At 34.1% G+C, this 24,759-nt stretch overlaps 2 protein-coding genes across 2 annotated transcripts; one reads left to right on the top strand and one right to left on the bottom strand.

Annotated features, from left to right (window-relative positions):
- The first annotated feature begins 259 nt into the window (after positions 1-259).
- On the top strand, positions 260-13,111 carry LOC145562715 (uncharacterized). Its single transcript, XM_081623088.1, has 10 exons — positions 260-476; positions 934-1,201; positions 3,191-3,379; positions 3,979-4,071; positions 5,030-5,212; positions 5,344-5,446; positions 5,559-5,744; positions 8,661-10,786; positions 11,385-11,947; positions 12,259-13,111. Exons 2-10 carry the CDS (start codon positions 971-973, stop codon positions 12,272-12,274), a joined length of 3,690 nt encoding a protein of 1,229 aa, XP_081479214.1. The 5' UTR covers positions 260-476; positions 934-970; the 3' UTR covers positions 12,275-13,111.
- Positions 13,112-14,495: 1,384 nt separating this feature from the next.
- Positions 14,496-16,879, bottom strand: LOC145565578 (putative trehalose-phosphate phosphatase 7). Its single transcript, XM_081625534.1, has 9 exons — positions 16,697-16,879; positions 16,461-16,601; positions 16,271-16,342; positions 16,020-16,145; positions 15,875-15,928; positions 15,657-15,758; positions 15,484-15,561; positions 15,239-15,379; positions 14,496-14,642 (listed from the first exon to the last, which is right to left on the bottom strand). The coding sequence occupies exons 1-9, from the start codon at positions 16,877-16,879 to the stop codon at positions 14,496-14,498; spliced, it is 1,044 nt and encodes a 347-aa protein (XP_081481660.1).
- Positions 16,880-24,759: the final 7,880 nt, after the last annotated feature.

Here is a 24,759-nt window from a genome sequence, read left to right as displayed (position 1 = left end):
GCACAAATCTCCAAAGATTCCACTATTTTTACAAAAGAAGTAATTCACATCGACCTTTTTCATCTCTCGCATGCAACATGATATCTTATTCATACTCCAAATTACTCAAATTAACATCAAGGTCATTTAATATGGTTTATGCATGTAAACTGTATCCAAATTGCAATTATTGGCCATTATTTGTATTTGTATTAGTATTAGTTTTTAATAAAAACAACCGTTGACAAGAAGAGAACACACAAAATAACCCCAACAGAAATTACTTTGACCCTGTCCTCTACTCTCTCTCTCCTCTCTCTCTCTCTATCTCTCTGCTATCACTACTCTTTTTGTTAAGAAATCAAAAAATCAAAAATCAATAAAAACTCAAACTTTGCAGCAGAACTTCATCAATTTCGATCAAATTCTACAATTTCACAATTGCTTTGCTACTCTCTTGATTCTTCGTCTCACAAATTCAATCCTTTATTTATCAGGTCTTTACAATTTCTACGCTCTTTTAATTCAACGATTTTTCAGCAATTATTTTTTTCTTTCCAATTCTCGATTTTTAAATTAAATTTTGTTTTTTTTCTCTCTTTCCTTTTTGTTGTAATTAATTTCATCATTTTTAGCATTGGGGAATTTCGAAGTATTCTGTTGTTGTTCATTGGTTCATTTTTTGCGAAGTGAATTTTGGTGGAAATTGCTGTTAGGGATTTTGATCAGTTTTTGTTGAAGTTTGTTGATTGTTTTTATGGTTGTAACGGGAGGATCACAATGAAATTTAGGGTTTTTATAATAATTTGAAGTGAGAATTAGGAGTTTTTTCATATGAATTGATGTCAAATTTCATATATCTGCAATTATTGATAGAGAAAATGGAAAATGTATGTTTTACATTATAATGTAATAGCATTTCTTACTCAATTGTTTATATATTGTCTTGAGCAGATAAGGAAAAGGAGGGTGGAGTATATACCATCTAAGGATGGATTGTCACAGTGATTGGGTGCAATCCAATGACTTCCAACCTAATGGTCTATTATTGAAAGGAGCTGCTTCAGTTACTCGGCCGCTTGACCCGGGAAGATGGGCTATAGCCGAGAAGAGAACTGCAGAACTTATATCACGAATTCAGCCGAGTTGGGAATCTGAGAAGCGTAGGAATGCTGTTGCATCCTATGTGCAGTGTCTAATTGGAAATTGTCTGCCTTGCAAGGTTTGAACTCATTTAAAGTGTTGGTTTCCGCCGATCCAGTTAGGATATGCATCTATTTTTCCCATGTATGGACTAATCTGTTGATAATGTTATGGCATTTGTGGATTCTATATGATTTGTTTCATGATTATATCACGATAGCTTTGGTTAGTTGTGTAATGCTTCTATGTGTTATACCTAAATTTCTTTCATGCATTAGGGTTTACACCCAAAATACAAACTTAGTCTAAGGAGTATTTGTAGTTTTGTACAGCTACTCAATTTATTTTATCTACCTCGTGCGCAAATGCACACCCAAAAATGAAAAATGCAAATCCATTATCCATTACACCTATCTAAAAATTTCTATACAAGTACATGTGATGAAGAAGTAGCCTAATGTGTTTTTTGAATGAATTAAGTGGTTAAAGTTTCCAATATTTTTTTCGGACAATGAGTTTTTTTTTTTTTTTTTTTAAACCTTTATTCTTACTTCCTTTTCTTTGAATGTTGGGGAGAATTGAAGTAAGAAGAGTGACTACTGTGCTTGGGATTCCTTAAAATTCAATGGGTGAGATTTGTTTCATTGTTTGTGACAAAGGAACTCCTATGGAAAATTTTGAGTTAAGGAATGATTAGAACTTTTTTAGGAGGAACAAAATATTTAGTCACCAAGTGTGTCACCTTTTTTCAATTGCTACTTACATCTAGGATTTCACTCCTTGTTTGATTTAGTGCAACTTGCAAGCCTTTGGAATCAGGGGACTACTTATCTATCATAGCAATACTATATTTTATACTTGCAACACACCCTTTTGACACGTTATTTGAGAAGATGATTAGACTAAATAAATGGAAGAATTAAGCTATAAAATTTAAAGCGTTGCAACTTACCACTTCTTTCTTGTCGATGGTAAAATTGTGTCAATTAATTTGTCCGTATGCCTACTCTAATGAAGACCTTAAAGTACGTGCCAAAATGGTAGGTTGCAAGTAAATAAAAACAGAAGAGGTATATATATACACACTTCCTTAGTTCCTCGAATATTGCTACATGGGAAGGGGACATAGATTTTAGGAAGAGGAGGGAGATAAAGCTGAATAAAAATAGGGACCCATGTGATGAGGAGAGAGAAAGAGAGAAAGCCTGTGCAAATAAGGAACATTGCAATATTCGTGAAACTTCATAAATGGTAATTGTTGCAATATTTGTGGAACTGAGGAAGTATTATTTTCTTTTGGAGTTGTGTAATCTGGTTGAATTATGAATCTGCATGTCTCTAGATATTGAAATCCCATAACCTAAGGAATTTTCCCTATTACCTTGCTTAGAATCCAAATGAACATTTTTCACATAATCTTGAAAGTACAAAATGAGTAACCTGTCTTTCCTCTAGTCCTGTTCTCGAAATCTTGGGTTGTCTTGCCAATAGTCATTTTGATCTGGGAGATTTGATCATACCAACGGTATGAAGGCACACATTTCCTATATTGTTTGGCATGATGAATCTTTTGTATGACGTGGCCACGTGGGTGTCTCTTGAAGGATGAGAAGTCCTAGCTACATAGATGGTATCTTGCTGTGAATTAAATTTCTCTAGTCAATTAATTATATCAACATAATTAGAGCTCATGCATAAAGCTAGTTAAAATTTCTATGTTCAGATTATATAAAGGAGTTTCAAAGTAACACCAGGAGACAATTTTTCTTCTCATAATGATCTTTTGAACTTTAATGGATCTAAAAAACAAATTGAAACATTTATTTCTCTTAAATGAGGTATTTAATCTTATAGAAAATCCTTTTTTCTTCAGTGAAAATATAAATCATGATGCTAGCATGTCGACAATTTCGTATTTGAGAAACTGAGTGAATCATGAACCTGTTGATTGTGATCGAATGATTGTTTACAGCATTGGTATATGCTTAAGTTCTTGATTCTGTACGTACTGCAACAGAAAATTTAAACTTACTATCCCTCTCATCTTGGATCTGTGACTTATTGACAGGTGTTTACCTTTGGTTCCGTACCTCTTAAGACTTACCTACCGGATGGGGATATTGATTTAACTGCTTTTTCTGAAGACCCTAAGTTGAAAGATAATTGGGCTAATAGCGTTCTGGATATGTTGCGAAGGGAAGAAAAGAATGAGCATGCTGAGTTCCAGGTGAAAGAGGTTCAGTACATTCAAGCTGAGGTAGTTTCTTAGTTTCTTCCGTGTCAAATTTACTTTGTGTTGCTTTGTAGTCTATTATATACTCGTATATATTACTGAGTGCATTTATAATCCTGTGGCTAAGGTTTTCACATATAGTTGGTAGACTGTAGAGACAAAAAATTTATGCTGTTTTTGCAGGGACCACTTCAATTTAATTTTTTTTTTTTTTTTTTTTTTTGGATTGTTAATTTTTGGTCTTTGTCTTGGTTGAACATTCACTGTCTCTTTCTAGCTTTGTGGTGTTTTTGATTGAAGAGACACTCCAAATTGTCCTGTACTGGTCTTTGGTCTTGTTGATAAGTTACAGGCTCTAAACGATGTGTGTTAGACAATCTGGACGATCCTTTCTAACTATTAGATTTTGTTGGATGAGGGTTGCAAGTCTATTCTACGGTCATATTAGTAAAATACAATAATAAAAATATTTACCTAAGTCAATGAACATACAATTCTGGATTTATAGGATGAGAGTTTGGTACATCAATGTAAATGTTACTATTAAATTTAAATTTGAAAACTCCGTGTTTTTGGCTAATGTTATCAACTAGTATAATACCTTACCTTCGCACATATTGCAGGTTAAGTTAATAAAGTGCCTTGTAGATAACACTGTGGTGGACATATCTTTCAACCAGCTTGGCGGTTTGTGTACACTTTGTTTTCTTGAAGAGGTGTGCTTCTATATCCTGGTTATATTGATATCAATCAATCAATCAATCAATCAAAGCCTTAATCCCAAAAGTGGGGTCGGCTAACATGAACCAAATTTGATTATTCCGTGTAGTCATCAACATAAATCTTTCTCCTCCATCCCTTACGATCCAAAACTTCATCCTCACGTAAATCCATGCACTTCATATCCTTCCTCACTCCTTCCAACCAAGTCATCTTTGGTCTCCCTCTTCCTCGTTTAATCCCTCCATGGTCCCACTCTTCCACTCTTCGCACCGGTGCACCCTCGGGTCTCCGTCTTACATGTCCAAACCAACGCAGACGATTTTCCCTTAATTTATCTACAATGCCCGCCACACCTACTTTCTTGCGAATAACCTCATTTCTGATTCTATCTCTTAAAGTGTTTCCACACATCCACCTTAACATGCGCATTTCCGTAACCTCCATCTTTTTAATATGCTCTTTCTTAGAAGCCCAACATTCTGTACCATAGAGCAACACTGGTCTTATGGCAGTCCTGTAGAATTTTCCCTTCAACTTTAAGGGAATGCTGCGGTCGCATAGCACTCCCGTGGCCGCTCTCCATTTAAGCCACCCTGACTTAATCCTGTGGGTCACGTCTTGATCAATGTCACCATTCTTCTGGATGATCGACCCTAGGTACTTAAAACATTCACTCATGGTCAAATCCTTTCCATCCAAACTCACCACTTCATTGCTTGTCCCCCTCTGAGTGCCAAAACGACATACCAAATATTCAGTCTTACTCCGACTTAGCTTAAACCCTCTAGATTCCAACCTTTGCCTCCATTGCTCCAACTTGACATTAACCCCATCCTTAGTCTCATCCTGGTTATATTGATATATGATGGTAATATGTATGGCTCATATCATTTCTTGATTAATCTAATTAAATGAAATGGCCATTGGTAACCGACTTATTTTGGATTTTAGGTTGACAACTTGATTAACCGAGAGCATTTATTTAAGCGAAGCATCATACTAATCAAGGCTTGGTGTTACTACGAGAGCCGTATACTTGGGGCTCATCATGGACTTATATCAACTTATGCTCTGGAAACCTTGGTTTTGTATATATTTCATGTTTTCAACAATTCCTTTGTTGGGCCACTTGAGGTATGTTTATGCTATTGCCTATGATTTTTCGTATCCTAGATGTATGAATATTTTTCTATATTCCTTAGTCATTTTGTTTTACTTTCTTCGTAAAGGAATTTTTTTTAATATACAGTGTTTTCCATGTGTAGGTCCTCTATCGTTTTGTGGAGTTCTTTAGTAAATTTGATTGGGCCAACTTTTGTATTAGCCTCAGGGGTCCAGTACCGATTTGTTCGCTTCCTGGTATGACAGGTAGTTATCATTGCTGCAGAAATTGGATAATAAACGAAGTTTTTATTTTTTATTTTTTATTTTATTTTATTTTATTTTGGCTGATGTCCAGTCTATGTTTGAATGCTTGCAGCTGATCCTCCTCGAAAGGATGATGCAGAGTTATTGCTGAACAATATGTTTCTTAATGCTTGTAATAGAGCATATTCTGTCTATGCTGGAGGTCAAGATAACCAAGAGCAACCTTTCATTTCCAAACATTTTAATGTTGTTGATCCCCTGCGAATAAACAACAACCTTGGCCGCAGTGTGAGCAAAGGTATCTGACTAACATAGTGCACTCTCCTTACCAAACAATTTTTTTCCTCATGGCTGACTATCTGTTTTGAAATCTGATGCCTCACTAATATCTACTTTAACCATCACATTTTCTATGTACACATTTAGACATGGTTTCTGCTTAATTGTTACATAAGGCTGCTGTATGTAGTAAGTGACTAATAAGAAGCGTAATATTGATTTGTGGGCTTTCAGAATTTGAGCTTCCCAAAGGAATGTTAGGGAGTTCTCTTTTGACGACAATGTTGATATGTTCCTCTTATTTCCCAATCAGTTAAAACTATCTACTTTATGTTCTTTCTAAAAAAACTTTATTAGTCCAAATATTGAGTAGATGGTTATATATATATCAGCCAATATGATTAGTTTGCCAACTTGCTGAATCAGTATTTTCCTAGTCGTGAGGGATTATTATGTATACCCTTAATGGCTGATACAGAGCAGATATGTCCAAAGCAAGGCCTTGATGGACCAATTTAAGGTCAGCTGACAGCTGATACGACCAATATAAGACATATACTGATCATTATTTGGCTTGTCGCACAATATTACAGCAAACACTTCTTCGATGCATGATTGTTATTGCAATCACAACCCCATATTTAAACTGTGAGTAGTACAAACCATTGAAGGAAAAGGTGATTTTAGTGTGTCAACTAAGGAAAACACTAATGCCTGAAAAGATCTCTTTGTAACCAAGTGAAGTTAGAGAAAGTACTCTATCCCACATAAAGTCACAGCATGTACACCTACCACAAACAATTATAATATTATGCTATAGCCACAACTTTACCATAATATGTAGGTAAGTTGGTCTCTAAAAAAAGCCTTTTCCCTTCTGTCTTTCCAAAACTTGTATATTGAAGCAAGAAATGCTTGTTCATAATATGTTTTTAAAGCTGAAGCTACTGCTTTGTTTAGGCATACTTAATGAGTTTTGTTAGAGCAGAAAATATTCATCTGTTGAGGACTTGAGGGAATTATGTGCACGAACACCTTGGAGTCAATTTTCACTAACGTTGGAATCAAGAACTTCGTGGGACTTGTAGTGCTTATCCCTGTCCTTACGCCTAAAGCTAAGCACTTTGTAAAAGTAGGTAATTATGGACTTGCAGTAGCATTGTTTTTTCGTTTGTTCTTGACATTTGGTTGATGTACAAACCATATAATATTATGAACAAGTGGCTTAGACTAAAATTATGTAGTATGTACTTTGAATGATGAAGCTTTATATATTGGAATTCATCACTGTAAGAGTTCTACAGAATAATAGAGGGTCAATTTAGGCTTGAAGACTTGATTGGTTATTTTTTAGCTCAATACAAACTTTGTAAAGTTTAGAATATTTCTTATCAATTCTTTCTGTTCGGTGCTGCTAAAATTTTGAAAATTAAGCAGTAAAAAGATATTACTGTGTTAGTCATTAGGTTTCAATTTCATGCATGTTGATAACTAAATCCAAGTAGGAAAATGTTGTATTAATTTTTTTTTTAATTTGAACTTCTAACTTTTTGAAATATTAAGTACTATAGAACCAAGATGATGTATATTTTGTTCAAAATCATTATTTTACTTACCAAATGAGTTTTAACAAGCTTGTTTGGGTGGCAAAATAAATTGATACCCTTGTGACCAACTTGTTTGTGATGAGTTGTTTCTTTATATTACTATGAATATCTTTTGCAGGTTCTTTGAATTGTGCTATGAATGATTGTTTCTTTAGATTTCACAGAGATCATGGTCATTGACCTATATTTGGTTTTTGTTGAGATGGAATCTTGAGAAGTGCTTGCATGGAGTGACTAACCAATTGAAAATGAGTATCATATCAAAATGTAGCTGTAATGGAGTTAAAAATGGAAAGGAAATGCTACGTACATCTAGCCAAACTCGAAATTGGAGTCATGCTTTCTCTTATGTGATTAGAGTAGGTTGAATGCCACCATTTTGCCACTGAAACGATTTTCGGGAGGGGTTGGGGAGGAGGGGGCCTGTTAGGCATTCTGTCGATTTCCCTTTTTCTAATGTCCTCGTGCATGGAGTTTCTTGCCGGTTATCATCTACTTCTGTTCTGGAGTTACTAATGTTGCGTCAATTTTCTTGCAATTCTGTGAACAGATATTTTCTCTTTGATTTCTGGTTTATACAACCTATAAATTGTTTTGAAGTGTATTTTCGTCTTTATCTTGTACTTCTTGGTATACCGTCTTTGCTCCTTCCTTTCACTAAAGCAACCACCACCTTCACCCTGTGATATCTTGAAGGGTAAGATTACATAGCCTTTCTAAAAAGTAGCCAACAGTCCATCAGTAAATTGTGGCTGATATTGATGTTGCTCTTGTAGTGGTAATGATTACTCAGGAAATGCTTTTATTTGATGAGAGCACAGCTAATATAATAAGATGATGATATGGTGAGATAATTTACTGGCTAAAGGCGCTAAAGGCATCAAAGGAGAGGAATTGAAATCGAGCATAAATGTAACCAATGTATTGACACATTGACACTTATAATGGTGTGTCTGAGTTTTGTTTATATATATATATATATATATATATATATATATATATATATATATATATATATTTATTTTTTATTTTTTTATTTTTATAAACAAGTGTGAAGTGTATGCTTCGTCAAAATAAACCAAAGATTGAATTGACTGTGCTCTATATGTGTGTTTCAGTGTTTGTGTTTTGGGTTTTGACAAGCCTGATAGTGTTGTTTGTTTTCATATTTGAATTTGTCTTTTTTACATTCCTTGGTATTTTCCTTATTTCTGTTTCTTGATCACGAGTCTGTCCTGATTCTTTATTGGCATTTATCTTGTGGTGAAGAGGATTATCTAATGACCAATTTTATGCACTTATCATTCTATTTCTATGTATATGTTCAGGCAACTTTTATAGAATTCGCAGCGCCTTCAGTTTTGGGGCCCAACAGCTGACTAGAATACTCGAGTGCCAGGAAGAGAATATAGTTGCTGTAGTGAACCAGTTCTTTGTGAACACATGGGATAGACATGGGAAACGTGTCCGTCCTGACATACCCGTAATTGATGTGTTTCACTCGCCACTGGTCAACTCCAACCATGACGGAAATCGCAGAAAACATATACTTGTTGATAATTCAACAGAGAACTTGAGTCAGTATCCACAGGTTGATGAATCTCAAAGCTCTATTGATTTTTTGATGCAGCCTAGTATCCTTCCTGTGAATCAGATAGCTGAGGCCATTGATGTGCACAAAGATTTGCATTCTCCTGGGCAGAAGGATTATGAGAAAGAATCAGGAACTCACATGTCTTCTGATTGGGATCAATATTATACTCAGAGGAAAAATCCTACTAAGAAGCAACTGAATGAAAGAGAAAGAATTTGCATGGCGAATATCTTGCAAAATAAAGGGCATGCCACACCGCAGTTTGCTAGGACATCTTCTAGTCCTGAACTGACTAGCTTGTCTAATGAGGCTGCATCTCTACGCAAGCATAAGATCACCGAAAAGGTAAATGAGGTTGCCAGCTCAAAATTTGAGTACAACAGAAGAATGAGAGACTCTGGCATGATGGAAAATCCTTTTGTGAATTGTTATGTAAGGAGACCTGCTAGTTCTACAAAACCTGTAGTTTCTGCAGGTAATGATCCAAATCAGAGACTCCAGGTGGGACAAGACTTTGTAAACCTGATGTCTTCTTCTGGGGTTCAGAAACATGGTGGGCATGCTCAGATGCCTGTGAATCTAGCTTCTCATCAGTTTGTTTCAATGCCACCTCCTTTTCCTGGAACCAGACCCCAAAAATATGCTGGTACAAGGCCATTAAATTTTGCGCCTCTTAAGTCTGATTGGGGTGACGTTGTGCATCATTCTGATGGTACCTCTGTAGCACCTTCTTATCGCCAATTAATTCCTGTTGGACTTACACCTGATGAAGAAGTTAGGGGGGTTTTAAATAGTGGTTCAGCATCACTAGAAGTCAATCATCTCGATGATGACCATGATTTCTGGACAAACAGTAAAGCTGATTTGATGAGAGAGGGTGATCATGAAAGCAAGGAGTTTTCTGTTGCTAGTTCTAGATTATCACCTTCTTCTCCTGCTAATTCCTATAAGACAAAGGCAACTTCAGACAGTTCTTGGAATGGAAAACCCTCCAAACTAAACAATACAGCGAGATACCCAGGGACAAAGAAGGCAAATTCTTCAAAAAATCCCTCTCCGGTAGTTAAATGCCAATGGCTAAATGAGGAAGGATCTGTTGATCTTACTTGTGATGATGATGTTGATGATAAATCTGCTTCCTCATCTGTTACTTCCTCACACATGGAGGTTCATCAGTTACCTGGGTATGGGCAAGCTCATATGAACTATCCAAATTCAATGTTTCCCTTTTCTCCTTTTTTGGTACGGCCTGGTCCACAGCAGGGTATTAGTCACAATCATCCAGTCTTACCAGTTGCCTTTTATCCCGCTGGACTACCTGTGCCTTTTGTCACAATGGTACCTGTATACAATATAAGCGCTGAAACAGGAACCTCTGCAGCACCTGCCAGTCATGATGATATGGATAGGGAGAAGTCTACCTTCTCCTTGACCCAGTCTAGCCATAGCTCAGATTCAGCTAATGGGCTAGAGCGGTTGAGCCATAGTAGTAGCATTGGTTCAACAAAAAGGATTACATCCAGAGAAGATTCTGATGAGTGTGGACCTGACATATTCAACAGCGACTTTGCTAGCCACTGGAAGAATCTTCAGTATGGGCGTTTCTGTCAAAACCTACAATTTCAGCATCCTTTTGTCCATCCTCCCTCTGTATATGTACCACCTGTACAACTTCAGGGGAATATCCCATTTGATGCTCCTCGATCACCATATTCTGGGAATTCCAGTATCTTTTCTCATCCAGTGCCCGTTTCAGAAGCACAGCAGTCAGGTTCCATTAAGCCTGCTAGTGTCTCAAGGCAATGTGGTGGAGAATTTCCTAAACACCGCAATGGAACTGGAACTTATTTCCCAAATCCAGTAAGACTCTTTCCAATTGACACTATATAGCAGTTTTTTTTATTGTTTTTGCTGCCTATATCAATGGTTACAATGCACTTCTATGTTCTGATTTAATACTTGCCTTTTTTGCATCTCATGTTTAGAACATGACTGAAATATTTTGCTTTCTTTCATCAAATTGGATTGTCGTATTATTGTGGTGTGTTGGCAGCTTTCTGTTTGGTGATAATTAAGAGCTCATTATGTCCTTTTCGTATATAATAATCTTTAAACAAGCTTTATCCATCATTTAAAGTTTATTCAGATGATAATACTTGCCACTCTTTGTTCTGTCTATAATCTTCGACTCCTTGGCCATAAGAAGTCGTTCTTTGATTTGTAAGGAGTGGATAAAGTTACATCTGGGCCATATCAGACCGTGCCTGATACTTGGATAATTATCTGGTTTCCCTATATTAGCCATAAGAACATGTTAGTTTACAACTTGCATCATTTTGCATCTGGTTATTGGTTATACCGTCTGTCACTACTCTGTCTTGCACTGTCAGACTTTTAGTGTAGAAGACTATGAGTTATAACTTTTGCATAATTTGTTTCAATTCATGAAAATTTTCAGAACGTTCTCAGAGATCCCCCCCAATATTCTACCCCCAGACAGTATCAAGGAGACTCCAAACTTGACAGGAATGAGCACCATGGGGAGAGGGAAGCAAATTGGAATTCCAGCTCGAAGCCACGATTTTCTGGTCGTGCTCAACCTCGATACCGAAATGACAAGACAATCTCAAAGATAGACCGGTCAGTTACTAGCTATTCCCAAACTGATAGACCTTGTGATACCTTCCGGAAAAATTCATATCAGTTGTATCGCTTCCCAAAAGATCCAGCTACTTCAAAATCTACATGGAATGGCTGTTATGATACTGATTATTCGGTGTATCAGACATGTTCTGAATACCATAATGAGGTTTCTCAATCTGGAGATGGTCGTCCCCCCTTTGTTATGCTATATCCTTATCTTCAGACCATTGCTTATGATTCCCAGATTGAACGTCAGTTTGGTTCTGCTGGACGAGAGCAAATTGTAGGAACAGAAGAGGTACAAGAGCAACTGCAAAATTACGAGGGAGATACAGGACCTCCTTCACCAGACTATGCGTCTCCCCCAAGGTTCCCGCGGTAAACTGCTTACTCTGCTGCCCTTCTAAATATTTATTCTGATTATTCCAGTATTGACATGGATAGAAGTGATGTTGCATGTACACTGTACATTGCTATTTTTTCTCCTCGTGAAGTGTTTCGCCAATGGTATATGTTACTTGATGTGTCTACTTCTATCTTTGACTCTTAATGTGATAGTCAAACTTGAGGATTGTTGATGACTCCATCCCACCAAATAGTCTACAGTATACTGTGCATATTAATCCTTAGCAGCACCGCTATCCTTGGAATAGTATCTGGCTTGGTGACATCTTTTTCTGAACTTGCAGAGCTGACGGACTTTAAATTTTTGGCCTGAATATTGAGGCGAACACATGGGTTCTCTTGCTTGGGCATCTCTTATGCCAGTTAAAAGCATGTTTTGGAGACCTGCATCCACAGCCTTTTGCGCCAAACATACTAAGATCTTGGATGTTAGTTGCAGTTCCTGCGTATTCCATCAGAGGACCAATCTCTACTTGAGCTTTGCACCTAAGTTGCTTGAAAAAGAGCGTCTCTGATCAACATTGATGGAGGGATCGATTTGGACATAATTGATGTATCATCATTTTGTGTTTCCCCCGAGGATTCTTCCGAACTGAAAATTTCAGGAGTCGGGTGTCTGGTCTCAAATTCGAGGAGCTCCCATGAGTTCCATCCTAGTATAGAACAAGGCGTTCGGGAGAAACATGATTCAATTAGTAATCGAAGTGTTGTTTGCCTATTGAAATGGGCTACTTCCAGCTGTAATTTTATGTAATCTCTAAGCCACCATTGTAATGAAAGTTGCTCCAATCAGAGCTTTCAGCTACTTAACTCTCAAAGCTTCTTTGTTGCAAGTCATTAAAGTAGTGGCTACTGTATTTGGCTGCGGTACTACACCTCTCCTGTATTTAGCTGCCTTGCCTAAAAACCAAGTGATATTTAGTTAAATTTCGAAAATATTAATCCCTCTAATCCTTTTTTTTTTTTTTTCTCATCATTCTTGGCACTATTTATAAGTTGAGAAAATCTTTTAAATTACTCTCACTATATTAAATCTTCTAAATCTTCTAAATTACTCTCAATTTACAAGTCATGTTGGGTTTTATCTGATTCAATTTAATGAGTAATTTATTAATATCCAATTGTTATATAAGTATATTTTTATTTTATTTTTCTAATATTCAACTATAGATATTTATGGTTAGAATAATGTATTGATAGTACAATGAAATTTGGGAAGAACACTTAGAATCAGAGAGAGTACATGGCAATATTATTGTGCATAGTGGTGGAGTATATTAAACACTTCATATAAGGTTTATTTACTACCCGGAAAAATAGGCATTTGGCAAAATTAGTGATGAACATTGAAGCAAAGAAAAGAAAGAGTGGGAATTTTTATTTATTTATTTATTTATTTATTTTTTTCTAAAAAAAATTCAATATATTTAATCAACGAGGAATGATGTATTATGATTAGGGATGTTAGCATGGCGGGTCAAGTAGGAGACATGCACATTAGGTCTCGATGGAAAGTAGTGGGGCGGAGATGGGGTTAAATATCATACCCAATACCCACCATGGTTGATGGGGTGGGATGAATTTTTGATTATACTCATCCTACTTTGTACCCATCTCATATCTGCAATCATATATGTAAAATAAAAAAAAAAATATATATATATACTTTTTACTATTACAAAAACATAAGTGAATTATAGTTGTAAATATAGTATTATGTAATATATTTGTACTACCTCCGTTTTATATTATTTGCAACTTTAGAGTATTATTTGTGAGCTATAAAAATATTCTATGTAATTCAATTAAGAAAACATCGATTGCGTAATATTAACCCATTAGGTGAAATTTTTTACTTTGCTTGTAATGTATTACTATGTAATACTGTTATATTTTGGAGGTGAGGATTAGGTGGCTCTTGCCCGGGATTAGGTGTGTAGCGGGGTGGGGAAGGTGAGGATTAGGTGGGTATGAAATATCCAAGTGGAGGTGGGGGCGAGAATGAGATGAAATTTAGACTCACGACAGAGATGAGAATAATAATGTTACACGGGGATGGGATGGATGCAATTGCCAACATTTATCCTGTCCCATTGTTATGATGTTAAATTAGGCAAAATTTGCCAAAAAAAACAAGATAAGGTTAAAATAGTAATTGTGATGCAGTTTAAAAGGTAGTAATTGATATTTTTTGTAAGAGAATGTAGTAGCTACCAAGGTGTTCATTATACCAGATAGCAAGTGACAAATTCCTCACTTGTAATCATACTGAACAAAAGCCTTGGTGCAAGAAAACTTTGTTCATTCTAGGCCAATAAAACATAGTTTGATGATACGAAAAGGTGCCGAATTGTCAGCAAAATATCAAAACAACTTACTAACTAATAGTTCTGTCCTCTATCTTGCACTAGTTCTCTAACTTACTTATTCCCTTTAATTCTATATACAAACTACATATTTCCATAAACAATCACTTGGCCATCATAAAAAAAACCTCACTAGCTCAAGTGCTTCCTTTACTTTATAATCCCGAATTTTTTCTCCATTTTGCTAATCTTAGTAGGAATGTTAGTACTTCAGAAGGATCACGCAGGGAATGCGACGCCTTTGTCTCCTTAGGATTTTGTGACACAAGAATTGGAAATCCTTGTCCTCTTTTCTGTAACACCTGCAAGAACATTTTGTTTAGTCACGCTGTTTTTTTCGGTCTATAAAAATGCAAAATGTCGAATGTCAGGGCAAAACGGTGGCGGACCTTAGACTAAAAGGTATGGGGGCCAAATTTTGAACTTTAATAACTTCTATTAAAATTACAGATTTCTAACTATTAACAAAAAACAATTATCAAGTACCCAGTTTAAAGCAATACATGTACAATCTATGTAAAAAAAAATAATGTAATTTAAAAATATGTATTATTTTGGATTTATAGTTGATAAGTTGTGAGTTATGAAATAAATATGTAATAATATGTAATGTTATGATTCGAGCGTAAAAATTTAAAATCTCGATACAAATAAATTTTAATATTTTTTTTTTAATTAAGTAGTAAAAGTATCTATGTTAGATTAAAATTTAATTTTCGTTAATTAGAGCTTACTTAAAAGTGTTGCTCGATCTGTCACTTGACATAATATTTTTATTATTACGCACGTATATAAAAATTATAGAGGCCAAACCTTATGAGCCCCAATGAATATCCTCCCCTGGGTCAAAATAATCCTATAAAACGAGTAGGTGAATCAAGTATGAGAAGGCAAATACCTCGAAGGCATCTTCATCTGTTCTATCATCTCCTATGTAGATAGGAAGGACATCACTCGATTCAGCTAGACCTAGAGTGTCGAGTAAGTATTCTAGAGCATTACCCTTATTCCATTTTATAGATGGACGTACTTCCCAAACCTGTAAATGGTGCCTTGCATTAGTCTTACAATCAATTAAGTGCACAGAACAAATCGATTTAAATTTATTCAGATGTTCTGCAATTGAATAGCCTTTCATCTTACCATTTTACCAGTAGTAGCATGAAATCGAGCATGTTTTTTCAAAACTTCCTTCACAACCTTTTTGACATCAGAATGAACCTGCAATTCCCAAGCAGTATATTATCAGATGGTACATTTTGTTTAATTGTTGTAAAAAAATTTGCATAATAATAATTATCTTCTGCATGAATTACCTTCTCTTCAGCTCTACGATAGTGAACGGAGATACAAAATCTATTGTGTTCAACTGTCACCCCTTTTAGCTCCTTTGTTGCCTTTTCGAGCTCATCATATATCTATTATGACAATCGAATATTCAGATATTATGTCATGAAAAATAACATCCTGCATAATGATTATGCCTTATGTTTATTAGATTTCTTTACAAGAAATTGCCTAATCATTAGCTTACCTTTTCGATTTCAGGCAAGAATTCTTGAGCAGGTTGAAAGACTACAGAGTTATCCTACATTAGTCCATAAGAAAGGTCAATTTATGGTAATTTATTGTATCGAACACAATTATGTATCAAATAAAAGAGGAGGCCTACAACAAACCTTTTCGACAGCAACTGGAGGCTGGTAATTGTAGTCACCAGACTTCTGCTTCCTTGGCGGAGCCATGATATCCATACCATGGCTCCCGGCATAATATACTTCATCTAATTTAACAAAGCCATGTACCTAACAGAATGTTAGAAGACTTGTATTAGCATATAGCAACACTCACACTCTATAGATGTTTTAGGAACCAGAATATTATATTTCAAAACAGGGAAAATGCTGTAACTAATAACAGATGAACTTACCTTATCTCGGCTTCTTCCACTGATAATTGCTGTTGGAAAGAACCCTGCAACTTCACGTAATGCTGCTCTCATCTGCACAACAAACACGATGCACCCATATCAGAAAATTAACAGTAAGATATCTCATAGTCTCACTAAATAAAAAGCCTAGTGCATTCTGTACAAGTGTATAGGAAGATTATTTTTTTACCGCATCAGACATGAAGGCTAATTCAGGATCATTAACAATGGGGGAGAGTGTCCCGTCATAGTCTAAAAACATAACGATCTTCTTTCCCTTTGCTGTGTTCATCAGTTCCTCAAATGAGTTCAATGCCGAGGGATGATCAATCTACAAAAACAATGAGACAGATTATGATACATATAACACATTACTACAGAAAATGAGAATGATTCAGAGGAAAACTTTCTGGATTTTCTACTTACCAACCACTCTTCATATATTTGTTCAGCATTTGGTGTTAATGCCTTCTGTTCACATGGTTCAGGTGTCACCATGCTACTCCTTTCATTGCGTACATTCGATGCAAATCCACGAGATTGTGAACTCGAGGGACGTTTGAAAATCCCTATTGCATTGAACAACTTGCTCAACTTGTTTCTCATCATCTAAGTTCATACATCAATTGAAAACAGAATGTCAGGATTTAGCAAGTCTTCATCTAGGAAAGGTTACAAGCCCAACAAGTCAATAATGTTAGGCTATATATGAAACATAAAAAACGAGTAACACCACGCAATCTTTACCTTAAACGAACTTGCTTGCTGATTATTAACACTAGAAGGTACAAGTGTTGAACCTGCAGCTGAATTTGTAGTTGATGTAAGAATTTTGAATAAAAATGAAAATCTAAAAGAACAAATACTCTTATTCACCAATCACATGAAGTCATGAAGTTTAAAGACAAATTTATGGATTAGAAAGTCACAAACTGACAAGCAAGCTGGCCAAATAATATTTTATTCTCATTTTTCTCAAAAATTTGGGATCATGAAAGCTCTGTTAGCTTTAATTAATTTTTAGGCTCCTAAGTTTAACAAAAAAAAAATGGTTCTCTGGCATTACTGTCGAAAACAAACCTTAGAAAAGGATAGATTACTGCACTACACACTACCTGACTCGATTTTTAATCAAATGTACAAAACCATGAAGAAAATCTAATGTAGTTTGTTACAAGGTACAATCGAGAATAATTGAGCTTCAAACCAATTGTACTTAAGAAAAACATTGTTCATGTTCACCTAGTCAGATATTGGAGTATACACATTGCATAAGAGACTGAAATCAACCAAATGTTGTTGGTTTCTCTTTTTTGGTTCAAAAAGAAGGCAAAGGCTAATGGATCATCCAATCTCCAACTTAGGAAACAAAACTCCTAGCCACTAAACATTGTTTGATTTCGAATTCTTTTGGTTTATAGGATGTACGTACCTAAAGCATGGTTCCATATATAATTAATAATCGTTGAGCTCATTAGTTAAATAGTATTCGAGTGATAAGAGACAGAAATTATTTTAAAACAAGTTAAACAACCTCTGGATTGGCTTTTCAAAATCATGAAAAGCCTTTATCAAAAAAATAAAGAATCATGAAATGGCAAGAAGCATGTATTCCCTATCTGCAAAAAGAGTACAATTTCTAATCCTAGTAAAAAAGCTCAGTTATGCAGAATCTAAAATGGATATGCAGTCCAAATCATTGGGAAATCTATCATGGTGTAAACCCGAGAAATCAGCTTCAACTACCAATTAATAAACTCGATTCATCTGACATAACGAATAAATTAACATAAACTGACAGCATTTGCACTTCAGAAACTGATATCATCTGACAGCGCAGACAGTTTAAGTAAAAATTAATGATTTAGATCCACCTTGGTTTTCTAGACTCCAAAATCACAGAAACTCACACATATGTAAACAGATTATCACCTGCGCCGCTTATTATATAGTATACGATAATTAATTAAATCAAAACTCTACCCCAACTAACCATAAGTTTTTAAGTATTGGCAGAAAACCTTAAATGAGAAAACAAAACATGGACATGTGATCACACATGGTGAGTTATATATATCAACAGCTCTATGATTCCTATATATCATATTCGTAATAACAGATTTGGGCACAACTAACAAGAAGTTTCAACGAAAGTGAAGAGATTTCCCAAGCTTAAAATATATGCACACATCTATGACAGCTTGATAAGTCGCCTTCAGAGTTCAGACTATGGAAAATGTGGCATCAGCTATTATGGATGCTAATACATTATCAAATAGTTGGTTAAGAAACACAACACCTAAGAACTGACCTCATGACAGCAATGCATACTGACTTGAACTATTCTCCACATAAAACTCAGGATAACAAGTCAACGAAACGTACTCTTCTTGATAAATTAAACTTAACACACCTGAAGTTGATTTAGAGATGTCTGCCTTAGATTTTCTGTTGATTATACGTAGTAGTTGATTTAACTTATCATATGTTTTCGTCTATGACATATCAACACTCCATTCTATAACACCATGGTTCCCCCAAGACTTATAATTGCGCGAATACATGATGATCAACACACAAAATATCAGCTCTATGTTATTGACACTACTAGTATCATAATCTAATTCCAACAGGTACAACAGGATGTGAAAATGATGTTGCAATGTAAGAAAAAATTAGAGAATAAACAGCAATTATGAAAGTTGGAACAAAAAAGTAGTTGGATCAATATCATAATATATTATGAAAAAACAAAGATTGAGAATTGAGATACATGAACCTGGAAGCTGGCACAAGGTTTCTCATCTAAGTCAAGAAATAAATAAATAAATGGCTTACAAGTTAGAAGTGTTTATGATGATAACAACTAAATCTTGACTGACCCAATGGCGGATTTGCTCAAGGAGAAGCTAACAATATAATAACTATTTTCAATTTGGACACAGAACACGGAAACATTTCATATAATAGTCGAGTCTAACTCTTGGACAAATACCTATGCATGTCTAAGACAAGTACCTGAGCTCGAGTAACATAATTGCCAAGTAAATCTAGAACAATAGTGAAGGATGAAATACCTATTGAAGCAGAGTTGCAAAAGTGTGGTGAAGTATTTGATTTTTGCAGCTCTTCAAAAAATAGGAGATTAGCTGCATAAAAACAAGGTTATAACATTAAACCACAGATTAAGAAAGCTTAATATACAATCATTAAGCATTTAAGTTGGACTGGTTTTGACAGAAACCAAAAGTTAGGCATTTTCTAAAAAAAAGTTTAATGATATGACCACTTATTTATTTCTACATTAATAGGGAAATACCAGACATATAGTGGAATTTAGCTTATAAATTCATGCAATTTATTTATAAAATTCCAAACTTTAACCAAAAACCATGAGCACCACCAAGTCTAGCTATACCTAATTAAGGAAATAAACATTGGTGAAATTGTATATTTTGTAGGAACTATCTAGCCAGAAAATGGGCATTTAAGCAAAATTATAATCATCATTACACTAAATAATAACCAACTTTATATGATGGGTTTTTACAACTTTAATTTCTCTATATTATCAAATAGTTTGCTTTCTCTCATTCCTAAAAATGTCGTGTTTTTATTATATATGTCCCGAAATAATAAGTCACTTCATGCTTTCGTAGTTTAAGTGAACTTTTTTTGACAAAGTAGTTTAAGTAAACTTCAGCTTAATACTATTGTGAAAAACTAAATTGGCATGATAATCATGTAAAAATTAAAATAGAGAAAGTATCTCAATTCAACTCCTTAGGAATGATATACTTTCATATACCAGTATAACTTTCTTTAATGAAAATGTAGCTTAATTATCAATTAAGAGTGACAAAAAAACGAGAAATAAACATAGTCATAAATGTTGTTTAACACAAAAATAGTCTATTTAGGCTGTTATGCGTGCTACTGCCTATCAATTTTGTTTGTCAATTAGCTAACTTGTCCTGTTTGGTTGGCTGGTAGTACTAGTTAAAGAACTCTCGTATTAAGTGTTGTCAAACAAAGTTATCGTCAATTTCACTTAGATCAACTTTAATACTTATGTTACTCAGACTCTTACATTTACATCCATCAATCCGACATGAGTAAGAATACTTCAACTTAACATATTTATTCAAAGCGTAAAATTTTCATAAATTATCAAAATCGATCTAACACTTTGACAACATGTACCCGTGTCTGATATGAGTTATCGATTCTAATTCACAGTTATTCTAGAAAAAGTAGGACATAACCAAAAAGGGCAAGGATCCAATAGACAAAGTAATAAGCCCTTTTTAACTATCTAGTACAGGAAAGAGTAACCATCAAACATGTCAATTAACTACTAACATTGCCAACCACAAAGTCCAAAAAGCATAAACCAAAGCTCCCATTGATGTCACTTAAACTTGCTAATCTTAAACACCCCAGCAAAAATGGACCCCACTTTTTTATTAGACCCATTTAAACATGAAAAAAACAACCCCATGCCACGTATGAACCATCACACGTGTATCCTAATTAGCCTTTTTTTTTTACTTTCTAGTCAAATCCAAATAGTCAAAGTATAATAAAATACTATGGTATGATATATTTTCAACCCTTGATAGTTAGAAGGTAGTTAAACATGGGTTACTTGCTCTCTAATAAAACAAAGTAAGATAAGAGAATAATAAGACAGATAATTCGACACAAAGGATGGTTAAAGAAGTTGGGGATAATAGGATTAATGCAAATTCGACACATAAGTTCACCCTCTTTTAAAGGCAGTAGATTCAAACCCTTAAATCATGCATCAATACACAAAAGAAAAATTCCTCATTCCAATATATATATATAAAAGTTGAAAAAAAAAAGTCAAAAAAAAAAAAAGCTCGCAATATTTTTTCTTATTACTTTTTTTATGAGAAAAAGGTCAACAATAATGTGAGAGAAGAGGATTATCTTAGGGATCTTATGAGTTATGACCAATTGGCTAGTGTGTGAATTAAGGGCAAGGGTAACTTTTGGAGACCTAAGATATTTAAAACAGATAAATTAATCTAGAATATAATAGATCACATCAAAACTATGACAAATTTGTCAAACTATATAGGATCAAGATACTAATCACGAAATACACTTTTACTTTTTGTAAATATGGAGTGATATACAATAAATAAATGTTGAATATTCTCTAAAATGATACTCCGTAAAAGATTAAAGAATCATAAGAGATACGAATAAAAAAATAAAGTAGTATTTTATAATGGTATTAAGTTCTTTTTTTATTTTTTAATTTTTTTTTTTAAGAAATATTGCGTATAAGTTAGTATACATTTAATTTAATGAAAGTTTTTGAAAAGTTTTTCAAAAAGACTAATACAAGTAGCATTTATAACATAATATATTTGACTTATCATTCAATTTTAGACTTGTAATTAAAAATTAAAATATGCATTCCACAGTTTATAATAGTTTTGAGATACTTTGATTGGATTACTATCAATATCAATGAATTTTCATGCCTAGCTAATTTACAGAGCATTTAAAAAGAAATCCGCAATTAATACCAGTTTAAAGATCTTTTGATTAGGTGAAAATTTAATATTAATTTTTTTTTTAGGAGCTGTAATTCCAAAAGTAATTTAATAATTTATCATTACCACGTTCAACTTTTATATATCCATCGTTCATCTATTACTAAAGGCATCAATAATGCACCATCAGTTTCTACTTATTCTAATTTAATGAGCACATAATTCCTTTGACAATAAAAATAAATAATAATTAAATACACTTATTGTAAATTATAACGTGGTCTTTATTATTAAAAGTAATAACAATAACAATAATAATGAGAAACTTCATCATCCATGAAATAATTTGTAGTATTTAGACTTTAGTTCATCACCTATATTTAATAGGTCTATAACTAGGGGTGGTAATTCGGGTCAGCAAAACGAGTTCGGATCAAATTTCGGGTCAACGGGACGAGTTATGCTTAGATACAATCAAAAATCAAAAATATTGTAAAACTTAATATTATTACGAAATATGAAATTTGAATCAAATCGGGTCGAATTTGGGTTGTTTGGGTTCAGGTTTCTCTCAGTAAATTCGGGTCGGATTTGAGTCGTGTTATCGAGTCGAATCAGGGATTTTCAGCCCTATCTATAACTCTGTCTATCTAATCTCCAACTCCATACATCAAAAGTACTAATTCATACAAGTACAACTTAGAGAAGTAAAATCTTTTTAAACAAAATTGAATTTTTTTGGATGAATAAATCAAGTACAAAGAATTTTGACTAAGGGAAAAGTCAAACAATATAAATTGGGACCCCCTAAGACTCACAGTCAACAAAACACCCCAAATCCGCCACGTGTACGGCAAACAACCTCTACACTTTTTTCGGAAGAATCCGAAATCTACTTAATCATCGTACCTCAACTGAAGTAACGGCCAGACAAACACTACTCTCACTTTACTACGTTTTTTCACGCGCTACAATTTCACAAAATCAGTCGATTTTTATTGGATTGTAATTTCACGCGACAGAAATTCGCGTTAAAATGGTTATTTAAGAACTAAAACGAACCTCAACCGTTTTCTCGTTGGATTCTTTCGCCGTAATTCACGATAAAAAAAAAATTCAAAAAAAAAAAAAAGAATTTCATTAATTGGTCGGCGGTTAAAAACCAACGAGAAAAGTTCCTTCGTATGATACACCACCACCGTAATTAGTTTTTACGGTGATGTTAGTTATCACACGGCGAAACGTTGATTTAATTGAGAAATTATACAAGAAAATAATTCAAATTGAAGAAAGAAAACAATGTGCAATTACACAAAAAAAAATGTGAAAAACTGGAAGAGAGGAAAAAAAAATCTTACCGGAAGTCTGATGAAGTGATGGTTGATCATGGAGGAGAGAGAAATTGTGAAGAGAGAGAGAGAGAGAAGCAAAAGAGGTGGGAAACAAGGATTTGTGTTGAAAAAGAGAGGTGGTATTTATAGAAGAGGTGAGACGAATTAATTAGGAGGGTTTTAGGATTTTATTAGGGTATTGCTCCTTCTAAACTAAATTAATTAATTAATTATGGAGTAATTATTTTTTGTGATATTTATTAAGTGTATCATGGTTAATAAATTTTATTAACACACTTCATTTCCTAATTAATTTAGGCGTGATTGCTCTGAGTATTATTTATGAGATGAGTTAGCTGGCACGTGTTAGCTGCTTAAATATGGTTATACTGTACATTATCATAGTTTAAAGTCCTTGACACTTATATATGTGTCCAAAGTTTGTAAATATTCCCCATATGTAGATTTTTACCATGGTATATTTCAAAACATGATCATGTATGATTTTGTTAGATTTATCTCAATTTTTATGGTCCAAAAATTAAATTTTCATATTTTTTTTTCAAAAAAGTAGGATAATAAGGGTTAAAAAATGTAGTGAAATAGTCTATGCATATATTGAGTGCAAATAACTAGGGCTGTACAGAGTGCGGTTTAGACCGCACCAAACCGCAAACCAAACCGCAATTTTGCGGTTTGGTCTGGTTTGCAGTTTGGTCTGGTTTTTCGGTTTGAAATTTGCGGTTTGGTTTTTATTTTTCCAAACCGTATTATTGCGGTTTGGTTTGGGATTCCAAAAAATATAATCAAACCAAACCGCAAACCGCAATTTTACGGTTTGTGGTTTAAACCGTAAACCACAAAACCGCAAATCGCAAATATAAACCGCATTTTTATACGAAGTATAATACAATGATATATCATATGGTAGAAACGTAAGATTTTCTCTTGTTAAAAAAAAATATTTCTCTTTTATTTTTATAAATGTTAAAATAATAAAGTAGGTTTTATCACTCAACTAATCACCTTACTCTACTTTCTCTCTCTTCTAATTTGTTGCCTCAATTCCTCAAAACCTTCAACCCTCCATGCGTCTACATCCTCTAGCCCTCCATTACTAGAAGTTTGAAGTTACATATCCACAAGATCCACTTTCTCTTTCTTCTCATTGATATGTTTTTTTTATTTCTTTGCTACTTTTTAGTGGGTATGCTTAATTATTTGGGGTTAATTTGTTGTAAGAATTGCAAGTTACAAATTTCTCTTGTTTTATTTTGGGGAAAATTAAAATTTTTCAGTGTAGAATTTGGGGTTTTTTAGGGAATAATTTAGTGGGTGGGCTTAATTGTATGTTCGATGGTTTGTAGTTTAATTTGTTGTACGAATTTTCAATTATATGTTAGATTCTCAACTTATTAGTTTAATTTTGTACGTCAGATTATCAATTAATTAGTTCAATTAATAGTATGATTATACCCATTTTCGATTAGATTTTGTATAAGACGGTCATAACCGTTTGTTTTACTTTTAAACGCTTTTGAAATTAGTTGTGTACCTGTGGTAGTATAGTCTCAAATTTTGACTGTTTGATTGTAAAAGTATAAGTTGAAGGCTATATTCATTGTTG

The sequence above is a fragment of the Chenopodium album genome, chromosome 10 (genome assembly GCF_948465745.1).
Source record: "Chenopodium album chromosome 10, dcCheAlbu1.1, whole genome shotgun sequence".
Classification (NCBI taxonomy): Eukaryota; Viridiplantae; Streptophyta; class Magnoliopsida; order Caryophyllales; family Amaranthaceae; genus Chenopodium; species Chenopodium album.
Note: the sequence above shows the minus strand (reverse complement) of the source record. Positions and strands in the feature narration are given on the sequence as shown.